The 12,970-nt window shown below is 40.8% G+C and overlaps 1 protein-coding gene across 1 annotated transcript in view; it reads right to left on the bottom strand.

The window, feature by feature from the left end:
• Positions 1-245: 245 nt before the first annotated feature.
• Positions 246-12,970, bottom strand: part of LOC134860110 (uncharacterized) — a 98,293-nt gene continuing 85,568 nt past the window's right edge. Inside the window, exon 3 of the mRNA XM_063876951.1 lies at positions 246-10,013. Coding sequence (XP_063733021.1) covers positions 9,589-10,013 — 425 coding nt within the window. The 3' untranslated portion in view covers positions 246-9,588. The remainder of the gene's footprint in view (positions 10,014-12,970) is intronic.

Below are 12,970 nucleotides of genomic sequence, written 5' to 3'. Positions count from 1 at the left end.
TGTAATGTATTTTACTCTCTTAAAAGCAATTTCTCAAAAGTATATCCTCCCTTTGATGGCTAAACTTCAGTGGTGTGTAATAATGTTTCCCTCACCAGCAGTCACCATTTTCTTCTTTAACCTTTGAAAACAAAGTGTGAACTGAAGACAGACACAATTGCATTTCTATAAAACCTGTCCCCACTTCCACATGCAGGACGAACAAAGACAGAGCGACAGCCACCAGCTTCTTTTGACTGAATGTATTTTATTGTAAAGCTATAAGGAAGGAGTAATTACAAGATAGTATTTCTTTGATTTGCTCAGCAAAAATAAAAGACCACATTTTTTTTATTTTTTTTTACTCAAACATGCGGATGCTGATCAAAAGAGAGAACAGATGAGGCTCCAACAACTACGTCACCCAACTTCCTTAAAAGAAAAACAAAGAAACTAAAATGTACAGTTTGTCTTCAGCCCGCACGAACATGGGAAAAGGAAAGCGTAAATGATTGGCGGAGAGACGTCTTCACTCCTACATTTAATAAAGCCTACGGTACTTTAGACGATATAGTCCTACAGGGTCAGATTTCCTTCACATTGTTGAATATATATACTTTTTTCATCTTCATTTTTTAAAAACCTACACTTGCATGTACATAAAACTGTACAAAAAACAAGGCATCACTAGCAATGTTCCTATAAATATAACCGACCAACAATCAGGCTACAAACGTGGACTTTCTGTAGAGACAAACGGGATCCGGCAGCTCTGTCCTGCTGTTTCCTTCTTCTAGGTGAAAAGAAACTGAAATATTTCTCAATCCATCTTTAAAGCACGGAAGCTCGGGGCTGCCATGATACTTATTTTTTTCAATACAGCAAAACTAATTCAAGATGACAGAGTAATCCTATTATCACAGACCAATTATCTAATACACCATATCCCAACAGGATGACTTCATTAACCATCATCTCCTCTAACAATACCTTTTAAAAGCTAACATCTGATGTTTTAGTCTGAAAACTGCTGCTAGTTTCATCGCCTCAAAATTATGTAAGGATTTTAAATTCATATATTTTTTTTTCTCAATTGAAATTATTTTAAACCCCCGTAGTTTTTTTGATGGTTAGCACAAAATATGATTGCACATACAATAACTACGGAAGTCTGAATTTGGGGAAAAAGACAGAATTTGGAAAACAGATATTTTTCTCAGGATTTTGAGAAAAGGTCTGAATTTGTGAACAAAATATGCTTTAGTTTTCGTCCATGAATTCTGAGGAAAAAGTCTGAGTTTTGAGGAAAAAGTCGGAATTTGGAGAAAAAGTCGGAATTCTGAGGAAAAAGTCGGAGTTTTGAGGAAAAAGTCGGAATTTGGAGAAAAAGTCGGAATTCTGAGGAAAAAGTCGAAGTTTTGAGGAAAAAGTCGAAGTTTTGAGGAAAAAGTCGGAATTTGGAGAAAAAGTCGGAATTTGGAGAAAACTCGGAATACCCCCAAAAAAATCTGAATTTTGAAAAAATATTAAGAATTTTGAGAAAAAAGTGGGAGTCTATTCTCATTCTTACTTTGACTTTAATTTCAGAACTTAAAAGAAAAATCCCTTTTGGTCAGACCTCAAATGTTCACGTGGCTCTAATCCTCTCCCATAAATAACACATTTCCAAGTAGAACTTTTGGTTCTACATAAAATCCGCTCAGCTGATATTTTTTCATATTTCAAAACTTTTCTAATCAGCTTGGTAATAATTGACATACTCAGTCGAGATAACAAATTGTACAGCTCATGAATTATGATTTGTCGATTGTTATTTTGAGTTAATTACATCACTTTCATTATATTCATGTTTTTTCTCCACTGAAAAATCACCGCCTGTAAAAATAGTTGGCTCGTTCTTTGTTGGGGTTAATGTTCTTTTCGTGATGTTCAGTAATTATGTTCATGTGCTGCTCATGTTGTTTCTTAAGGCTAATTGTCTCGCATCCTGAGGAATCAAAGCATGATCTTGTGGTTGAGATAAGGCATGATCACAAGGTCACTGCCACTCTCCATCAGAGGAGCCTGACTTCCTGTTTGGGGTTTAGTAAAGAAACACAGAGTCCCGTCCGCCCGCTCAGAAAACATCCTTTACACCGCTGCGTCCGGTACAAAACAGCAACGACCATTTATATTCATACAATATGACTATAGCAGTGTTGGTTCCATAACATTGATAAAAGCAACCGCGACAACAACGAAAATGTATAATATTTATAAAGTTGGTTTGTCTCATGCTCAGCTGAAGCCTCGTTCCTCAGAGACTCCAGCCTCAGTATAATACACAACCAAAAAACAGCAAACCACTCCAAACGTTATCACATGGTTTCATGTGGAACAAGTCTGCAGCTCTCATGTTGTCTCTCGCTCTCGCACTGTTGACTTTTTACTGATAAACTTCACAGAACTGATGAAAATCAAATGCAGAAAGATTTTCAGTGTGGGTTTTGAGTTGCAGTTTCAATTATTGTTAAACCACTGGGATGCAAAGCAGACATTTGATCCTAAAAATGACACTAATGAGAGAGAAACTCACGCTAAAAGAATATTAATCAGTCAAAGCTGTCGTGCCTTGTGTTTTATTAAAGGGACACTACCCATTTTACTTGTCAAAGTCAATTAAGGAGATATTACAGAGCCTGTCAAAACAGTTTGGATATGTATAATTGGTTAAATTGCTCTCATGGTTGAGAAGAAAAAAAAAACGGCCAGCTGGTTTTCTCAGCGGAGCCAAACTTATTACTTTAAGTCTCAATATTTCTGTCTCCGGTAATTACCCCAATTTAATGTAAATTTAATTTGGTGGCAAGCCTCTTTAAAAGGTTATGGCCTTCCAAATCATTTCAGATGTAGCAGAACAGGTGCGATATTAAAGGGTTACTTCCTTAAAAAAAACTAAAGTACTGTTTTCTTACGTTATAAAAAAAAGGGAAGTTTTTGTAACAATTCTGCATTTTATCTCCCCCAACAAATTGAAGATACAAGGTTTTAAATAAACTGTAAATACGAAGTTTAAGCTGTTAGTTAGACAGCAGCTGTTTTAATTTTGGGGTTTCTTTGGGTGTTTTCAGACATCATAAAGCCCCCTGAGACAAATGTGATAATGTTCTGTATAAATAATATATATTTAATTAAAGAACATTAAGGTAAGCCAACGCTAATTAAAGTACATTTATGTAGGAATCACGACATGTTCCTTTCTAATATACCAAATGAAATGTTGTTCATCCAGCATTCTGCATTCTGAGGAAGAAACCTGAATGACTGAAGCACTTAGACATGTTTAAAGGTTTGGAAATGGGCTTCTGAGTTGCCTCTAGATGGAGGAAGATCTCTGAATAAAGCCTCCGCTGTTTCCTAATTCTGCGACTTCAATAAAACCATCAATGGCATAAAAAGAAGGACATCATGAGAGTGACACTTGTTCCGGACTAAATATAAATGGACAGAGGAACGAGGATGAATTCACTGAGTCATAATGTCACTGACTGAGTCCGACTGAGGAGAAACATTGAATACAATAATACTTCATTTTGTGTGTTTGATCAAAGTGAAGGTCTCATTAAACTGCACAGATTTAGAAACCAAAAAAACATTCATGTTTCACGGTCCTTTAGGAACACATCCCGGTGCAACAACATGATTCATAAAGAGAGGAAAACTGCGTCAGAAATACAGACTGCGTCTCAAATTACCTTCTGGAAATCGAACCTATTTTCTAAAATTACATTGAGTCAAATAAACCTGATGTCACTGCAATCTGTTTGATTTGAACAGAAGTTTTGTGACTTTTGGGAAGAGAGTGTGAAGTTTTCTCACAATGGTACGATTCAAAATCAGTGTGAGAAATAAATATAATAACATTCGGATTTATTAGGAAACTTTTGGTTATCGTGGAAAATCTAAAATCAGAAAAAAAATTGGGTTGTTGATCATAATGTTAAAGCTGAATTTGTATTTTTGGCCAACTTTTGGCCTGTATAACAAGCTATCATCACACAAACTGACCTATATTAGCAACAGAGCTAACACAATAACGTGATTGTCCCATTGGATGTTTTACCGGGTAAAAGCAAGTCCAATTATCCCTCAATTTTGGCTCCGTTTTTGGTCTCCACCACCAACATTTTTCCGAGGTGGAGATTATTAGCTGTTTCTTCCTCATTGCAAACATGTGTTGGCTGAAAGATATAGATGAATGCATCAAGTACAAGAGATCACTACAGAAACAATAAAGCATATATTTGAGACGCAGTCTGTGTTTCAGGAGACCAAACATTTTGGTCAAAGCACAGCAGTGGATTTCATTCACAAATAATGCCTGTCAGTAGTAAACCATTCATTGATTTCAAACAAACCAAAGCATTTCAGAAGTTATGCATTTAATTATAAATCAGTGAGTCTTTAAAGTGTTTTTAGAAGTGAACTTTAATTTAGTAAGCGCTGAAACAGTACCTTATACATGGATCATTTTAGATGTTGATTGTGTATTTAGAAATACAACATGACTTTCAGGCTGCCTGTGGAGGTGAATAATGCACATCAGCAGAGATATTAAAGTAAAAGGCTCAAGACCTTCCTCTCAATCCTGTCAAATACTCTCTGATATCTGATTAGTAAAATTCCCCTTTAATATATTTGAGAGATTTAGAAGTATGAAGAGCTTCAGGGGGCTTTAGAAATCTACAGACGACTAATTGAGAGGAGGAGCAGCTGCTGAGATTGATCTCCTCTATCTTTCTATCTTTGTCGACTGATTCCTCTCCAGAATATTTATCTGATTTCAGAAATGCATGCATACTGAATTTTGTAAGTAGGAAATGTTGATGTGAAAGGAATACATATATACTACATACAGTATGCAATGAGACAAATGAAATACTGTAAATATAAATGTTTTGAAGTCAAACTTTCACTGAAAAATATGGAATTTGTCTAAATTTCCCAGATTTGAATCTCTAATTTTATTTTTATATTCATTCTTAGCTACATTTTTGTATTCCCCCCTATTCTATTTGGTTTTATTGGATTTATTAATACAACTTTCCCATATTCAAATACATCCTACGGTTGAAATGGATGACTGTCCATATACTTTTGGCCATGTGATCCACTCTAATTTCCTTATTTTTATTGGCTGGGAAACTGGAAAATAGAAAACGTTTAAAACCCTTGCATACCTGTTTTATCAAAAATAACTGCACACACGCACACACACACACACACACACACACACACACCCTAAGTCTTGAGTCTGTCAACAGAAACACTGAAGGTCACCAGAGGTCACCAGAGGTTGCTTTCCTTCTCCTGGGGTTAATTGAAGCCAAAGCGTTGAGGGTAACCCGGCGCTTCAGGACTCCGGCCTCTCTCCTTTATCTTTAGCCCATGCAGCACAACACAGCGTCCGCCTGGGAGCATTACGGAGAGGAAAAAAAATGACTTGTTTACGGGGGAAACGGTGAAGCGTGGCAATGGGAAAAAGAGGAAGGAGGAGAGTCGATGTGGACCTCCGAGTTGGGCGTGTAAATAATCAATCAAGACCTCTGAGCGCCGGCGTTAAATCACAGGAGGGGAGACGGGGAGCGGTGACGGTGAACTCTAAATCTCTGTCACAGGGAGGGTTGAATGATGGGAGATTTATGTGCTGGGGACCACTGTGACAGCGTGCTTTCTGAACAGGCAGATACGACGCCCATGAATCAAACCACCTTCCGCAGCCTGGACAAATCGGGGTTTGAATCGAGATACCCTCCCCCCTACCTCGAGCCTCAAACAAATGTATGCAGGGTCTAAAATTAGAGCCAATTAAGCAGAAAACAAGGAAGCAGGGGTTCTGTTTTCTCAGTTAAGGTGATTGTTTGCCTAATAGAAGAGACGCAGCGACCCGTGTTTAGCAGCGTGTTTAAACTTTGAAGGCGTTGCTGCCTGCCGGCGCCGCTTTGAAGTTCCCTCTGTGATACTGGAGGTGGATGTTCACATCACACAACGCAGCGGAAAACAAAGTCATTTAGTCTCATATTCAGCCGTCGAGAGATAATCCCACTTTTCCCACGGCAGCTTTCTTTGTTTCAGGACGTTTCGAGAAATGAATAAATTAGTGGGAGCTGAAGCAGGAGAGGAACGCTAGACTTCTAGTTTCATTTTGTTCCTTAAACAAACTCCATAGTATAAACTCTGGATCAGACAAGGTGTGGCAGTGGACAGAACACCATCCTATCTCCAATAATTGAGTTGTATTCAGAGAATTTAAGGTCCAATGTTTGGTTTAGGTGCAGCACACAATGGACACCAAGAGGTCGTCTGCATAAAGTCGAACTTCAACATTTTGAAGATGGTCAGTAGTTATTTTAAGATCAATAAATCTCTAGTTTTGTGTGAGCTTCTAGTCCAGTCCCTAAAGGTTAGGAAATATGCTGATATTTGTGCAAAATATAAATGCATTCCTACACTTTACACACTGACTTGGAAGCCGGGGAAGTTATCCGGCTGATTCCTCACTTTGTTTCAAGTCTTCAGGACTCAGTGTGAGACTGTAAGACTTGTTAGAGAGAGCGTGTGCAGCGCCGTCTCTCACTGTGCCTTCCCTTCCATCCATCCACTCTCAGCTTGTGTGCATCACTACAGGTGAAAATCTCCCATTACCCATTAACACAGGCCTCAGAATGAATGAACTTCCTCACGCTTTTACTGGCGCAAATGATCGCTGGTAATGTGCAGAGCCTCGGGCTGTAATCATGGTTTCTGTGGCGCGCTGTGGCGGGGTGTTAGTGGACTGAAGCATGTACAGGTGTTATTAATCCTGCAGCACCGCAGGAAGTGGAGCCCACCACCTCCCCTGCTGCACAGAGCTAACAGGTTTAATAAATACTTCTGCTAAATGCCAAATTGCTTGGCCTCACACTGAGGAGGTAAAGAGGTGGGAACTAACAAGAGGCGACACTGACCAGAGAGCTATTCCTTCAGGCTCCAAAACACAGCGGGGAAACGTTCTCCAGTTTCCACAAACACAACACACACACCCCACAGCTGTGCCGAGGTGGACGGATACTCACAGCTGGGACCACAACAGACCGTTTATCACCTCTTTTGGGTCTTTAAAGGCTTTGTGTTAGGAGTCTAGCGATCGTCATGTGATTAATTGATTATGGGTTAGGATTGTTTCAACGATAGGGATGTTATGCTTTCTTGCAGGAACTTAAGTGAGATATATCAACGACTGGCTGTGGATGTCATGTTCCCAAGAGGACGAAACCTGACCTTGCTTTCAGCATCACCACCAGAAAAACGTTTCCAAACTTGACCCTGGTTTAATTGTCTACCCAGGTTCAGTATCTCCAAAGAGCAGATTATAGTCAAATTAACTCTGAATATTCATGTTCCTCAGAGGATTACAATACCAAATCTTTCTCCAAGCAGATTTTGATGCAGCTTCATCTCAATGTTCTTCAAAACCTAAATCAGCAGCTTTCTGACACATGATTTGGTCCTTAACCAGGTTCAATATCTCCAAAACCAACAGGCAGATTGTAGTCCAATTAACTCTGAATATTCATGATCCCCAGAGGATGAAACCCCAGTGACTCTGATGACCTCCAACCTTTCGTTATAGCAGCACCTTTCCAAACCTGACCCAAGATTTGTCCCCCAACCAGGTTCAGTATCTCCCAGACTAATGGGGAGATGGAGAGGATGAATCTAAGGACTGATTTCTTTACGTCAGGACAACACATTTCCAAATGAATAAATATTCACTTTTCTCAGAGGATGAAAACACAACATCTTTTTCTTCTTCCTCATAATTTCGATGCTTATGATTTGATCCTCGACCAGGTTCTGAATCTCCAAAACAAATGGGTTGAATGCATTTTGAATATTCATGTTCCCAAGAGGATTAAAACTCCCTGATCTTTCTTCATTTTGACAAATTTCCTTTCACTTAAATATCCAAAAGGAAATCATCAGCCTGCCGGGATAATTCTTGCTCCTCAGAGGATAAACCCTTTTGAGTTGGTACTCTTTTAATCACCATTTCAGGGACTTTTTCTGGATGTTTTTCTGAAGTTTAGGTCGATTTCAAACATAAACAGACAACACATTTTCACATTAGTGAAGAAAGAGCCAATTACTGTTTGACATTTTATCTTGACTTCAAAAACAATAATGAGTTTTAAAGAAATGTGGCCAATTCAGGTTTGTTCTTGATATACTATTTTTAATTTCATCTCCACAACGATCAGCCTAAAGACAAAGCTATATAAAAACCCCTAAACATCCCACATGTGAATGTTTGTTTGACATGGAATCATATGTTTACACGGTTCTTATGCTGTTGGTGGAAAAGTTGAAATATTCTAAAATGAAGGATATTTTTTTACAGAGAAAAAACAAAGTGTATGTTTCGATGGGACTTCTTCTTTTGATAGCTTCCTGTGACAATAACCATCGCACGTTTGGTTTCGCTTTCATGGTATACTACTGACAAGAGCATTAAGAATACAATATGTACTTGGATACCCAGCTTTGACCGACCCACTGGCTTGGTTATGAGTAAATTGACATGATTTTGACCCTTCTTAAACCCTAGTTGATCCGAGTAGTAAAGTCGTAGAGAGTTAAAATAAAAAGTCTTGTGTTTATAACTCGGCACCGTCGGTGATGCTCAAGAGTTGAGGTTCCTGCAGTGGGAGGCGAACGCCGTGGCATCGTTCCTCTGTGCATGCCGAAGTTTTCAGTCCATCAATCAGACGTTACACGAAGCTCTGCAGACAGCACGACAGCCACGGATCCACACTTACAGCCACAGCAGTTTCCTCTGTCACTGTTTGTAGTATTTACAGCTCTGTACACTGAAAAAAGACCTCTTCACAGCAACAAAAAAAATTAACTGACCTGAAAAAACTGCAACTCCGGAGGTTGGAAAACAGCTGCGTTTCTACAAACGTCTTATGTTGATGACAAGCTGTTCCTGATAAAAACAAGCCCAGTTGATTTGATGCAACACGGCTCGGAAATGTATTTCCCGAAGGCTCCGGAGTCGACAGAGAAAAATTAAAAAAACAAATCAAACAAATCCAAAAGATATTCAGGATAGATAGCATTGCACAGTATACTTAAGTAGGATTTACAAATAGTTCTTTCCTTCTCCTCCCCGAAGGTGTTTTTTCTTTTTCTGTTCCAACACAGCAACAAAGCCTAAAGCAACGCACAAAAATCCAACTCAAATACGTGAGTAGCTAAATAGTTTCCCATTAAATTATCACAACGATGTGGTGTAGTTTACATTCCTTCCGCAGCAGCAGTCGCCGCGTGTTTTCTTCAATTGATTTCATTCTATTTTACATTTGATTGGTTTTTAGAGGAGGGTGGAGGCAGTGGGTCGAGGTGGGCGAGGGTCTAAAGCCTTGTACGGTGGATGCAGTTATAAAAAGGAAGAAGGGGCGTTGGTAGTAGTAGGCACAGGGGGCGGCAGTGAGGGGGCGGGACAGGTGGTGGCGAGCAGCGACGGGGGATGATCAGGTGCGTAGGAGAGGTGGTTCCCAGGGGGATTTAATGTGGAAGGCTTCGCCCTCACAGGTAGATCTCCCTCTTGGAGGTCTGGCCGGTCGGAGTGGTGGCTGAGTGATACTCTACCGCCTGGCTCAGCGGGATCTCCTCACGCCCACAGTCTTTACCGGACGGGTCTCCGGGGTAGGCACTGCTGTAGGGCGTCATGAACCGCATGTTAGCCACTTTGGAACCACTGCCGCCGCCGCCGCCAGTACCCGTCCCACGCTCCTCCGTCAGGGGCTTGGGGCTGCCGTTGGCCATCAGCTGCTCCTGCCCGTCCATTTCCTGGTAAGGCACGAAGGTGGAAAGCTTGGGGACGTTGTTGGATACCTTGCGAGTGGGGGAAGGCTCGCCGCCGGGCATCCAGCAGGAGTCGGAGTGGCCGAACTCGGTGCACTCGTGGGTGCAGTTACCAGTCATCGCCACATCGGGAAGAGGCCTGAGGTCTGCAGAGAGAGACACAAAGAGTCAAAGAAGGGATGAGTAACGTATAAGCGACAACATTTGGGAATTCTTTTTATGACATTAGCATGTTAAAACAAGGCATTGCACATAATGCGAAAATAAAAAGACACAAACATAAAATACAAACATCTCCAAACAGAAAATAAAACAGAACTAAAAAGTTATATATTTTCATTTGATAGAATATGTGGACTATCTGTCAGTTATACAATATGGAGGGACAGCTAAAACATGTGAAAGTAGGATATTATTCACATTAAGTGTCCGAGGAATAGCATATTCAATTAAATGTAAAATGTACAGTGAGAAGACAAGACAAGGTGAGAGATGGAGATCAAGTTAAAGTACAAAGCTCACCGAAGGAGGGGTTATTATTTTGCACTTTTTACACTGCATGGACAGGATGGACTCAAATAGACTCAATTTCCGACAGCACTTTACCCAGCCTTTACGACTCCTCGAAGCGCTTTACATAAACAAACCATCATTTACCCGTTCATACAGAGGCAGGGGCTGCCATGCAAGGTGGCACAAGCATAGATTCACACACATTCACACACCGTTGGCCATGCTATAGGGTCCAACTTGGCACAGGATGCATTAACATGTTGCCTGCTGGGATAGATCCGATTGAGAGACAACTGAACAGCCACAGTTGTCCCAAATGTGCAGTCCGTTCCCTTTTTCTGTATTGTACCTTATTGTATATCACGTTAGGTGAAACCTTTGTGAAGCCAATGTTGGACGTCTTTGAACCTGCATTCTCTCTAATATCCAGCAGGGGGCGACACATGGTTCGAGTCAATCAAATGTATAGAAGACCACGAGAAAATGACCCCACTTATGACTTAATTAATTACGCCAAGAACCATTTTCCTGATGAGTTCATGGTCTCAATTTCTAGTTTCAAGTCTATGTTAATGCATCATAATGTTCAAGTTGTAAATAATGTTAACTTTTAAAGGGAAACAAAGCAGGTTATGCTTGAAGGCGGGGCTTCAGTTTGACTGACAGTGTATTTTCACAATGTGTTCACTTCTTTAAAGTTAATTGTCAGAGTTAGTTGCCAGCAAAATGTATTTTCCAGCATTTGGTGGTCCATGTGGTTCCTAAAACCATCATGGGGACGGTCAAAATGCCAACCTTGAGGCGTCAAAGCAGCAAACCAGTGCGTGAAACCACAGTGACTGGTCTACTGCAGGTGTGTAGATTCAGTGTAAGGAACTGAAGTATCCAAACTGTCCTTTATTGGATTGTTTTCCCACCGCTCTGTGTATTTTTGTGTTTGGATGCTTGTTTGTGGCCTTTGTGTTTAATTTCTTTGGCTGAACAATTTCCTTTGAGATAATAAAGTTACCTGCACTGAACTGTATTTGACAGAAGACTGGTAAAGTGTTTAAAGACCTCTGTAAATGTTGTTTTGTCCCCCTAACATCCGACATACCTGGCAGGAGCTGGTGATAAAGATTAATACTGACTTTATCCCTTTATCCACACACACAGCTCTCCATTTGAAGGAAATTAATTAAAGCTCAGTGCATATTTTTAAAGTCACTAATAGTTCGCAACATGCCAGGAACGTTTTTCCTAATTTGTCGCTGAAAGACGGAAACCACATATCAAACGCAGGGCGCTGAGCGTGAAACAGGATCAGCTGATTTGAAGGAGGAAGAAACACGCTAAAGCCGTAATTATGTGGCACAAACAGCCAATTAAGGCAAAAATAACACCGCAGCTGCTTCTTCCTTCACACGACCAAACAGGGAATGCTTCATTTGACTGTTTTCTAATATCAATTGATGTTTTTGATAGTGATTTTACCCCCTTTCTCCCCTTTATTTTACCCTTAATGCCGGCGCCTCGGAGACGGACAGACAAAGGGACGCAGGGCTGAGTGCGCATTTAAAGAATCACAGTTTAGAATAGCGAAAGGTTAGCGATGGAAGCAGAAATATCAATGCGTATGCAGAAAGTAACCTTTCTTCTGTGCGTGACATTAGATCGTTCTTTGATACCCGAGGCTGGGGGCTTACGGAGGTGGGGGGGGTGGCCCCTCGTGAGGAATGGCGCTTATTTCCCAAAATGCCCTCCGCTTCATGCATAATTTAAATTCATTGCCTCCTTTTTTCCAGCTAAAGTCGGCTTTTCTGTCTGTTTGCGGGGTTGATGTGTGCAGTCTAATCCCGGGGAGTGCTGAGTAGCGGCTGCACTGTGCCCCCACCCCCCCCCACATTCGCAGCCGCTGCTGCCGTGGACTTTAGTTTTTAAGCACTTCCCATGCAAAAAAGCAAGGTGCTTGCAAAAATGCTAAGTCACGTGTGAGTGGCTGCTGGGTTCGGAGCGGCTGTTTAATAAGTGCTTTGCCTCTGAACGTGGTGTCAGCAGGAGGCTTATAAAGCACGGACGCCCCCGGAGCTGCACGGCTGAACAATCTGCAAACTTAACTCACTGCGACGACAACGGCAGAGAAAAGACTCGGCAGCAGAGTGCAGCCGGACGACAGACTGTACTACAACTACTACTGTGACCTCTGACCCCTGAGTTTGTGCCTGTGAGGAGGCTTTTGGGGTTTTCCCTTTCCTGTAGTGTGTTCTATAGGATTTAGCGCACGTAAAAGGTCTGCAAAGGCTAAAATCCCCAAATTCCCTCCATTGGGAGTTTTGAACCTGAAAATGAGCACTCTATAATTCCCATTTGTCTTTCTAAATATGTTGAAATCATATTGTGAATCCAGTTCCCAGCACTTTCCTGATTGCAGTAGACTGTTCCTGTTTGAATAAAGGCATCAGCTAATCAGGAAACTGTATGAGTTTCACCTACACCTTTAAAGTTATAACGACACAGAGGACATCCTTTAAACCTTAACAAATGCAGAGAATTGTTTCCATGTATAATCTGAATAAGAGTTTAAAACTGCTTCAGTGTGAGAAAGAAAATG

Source organism: Eleginops maclovinus, chromosome 23 (assembly GCF_036324505.1).
Source record: "Eleginops maclovinus isolate JMC-PN-2008 ecotype Puerto Natales chromosome 23, JC_Emac_rtc_rv5, whole genome shotgun sequence".
NCBI classification, from domain to species: domain Eukaryota; kingdom Metazoa; phylum Chordata; class Actinopteri; order Perciformes; family Eleginopidae; genus Eleginops; species Eleginops maclovinus.
This window is presented reverse-complemented; position numbering and strand designations above follow the sequence as displayed.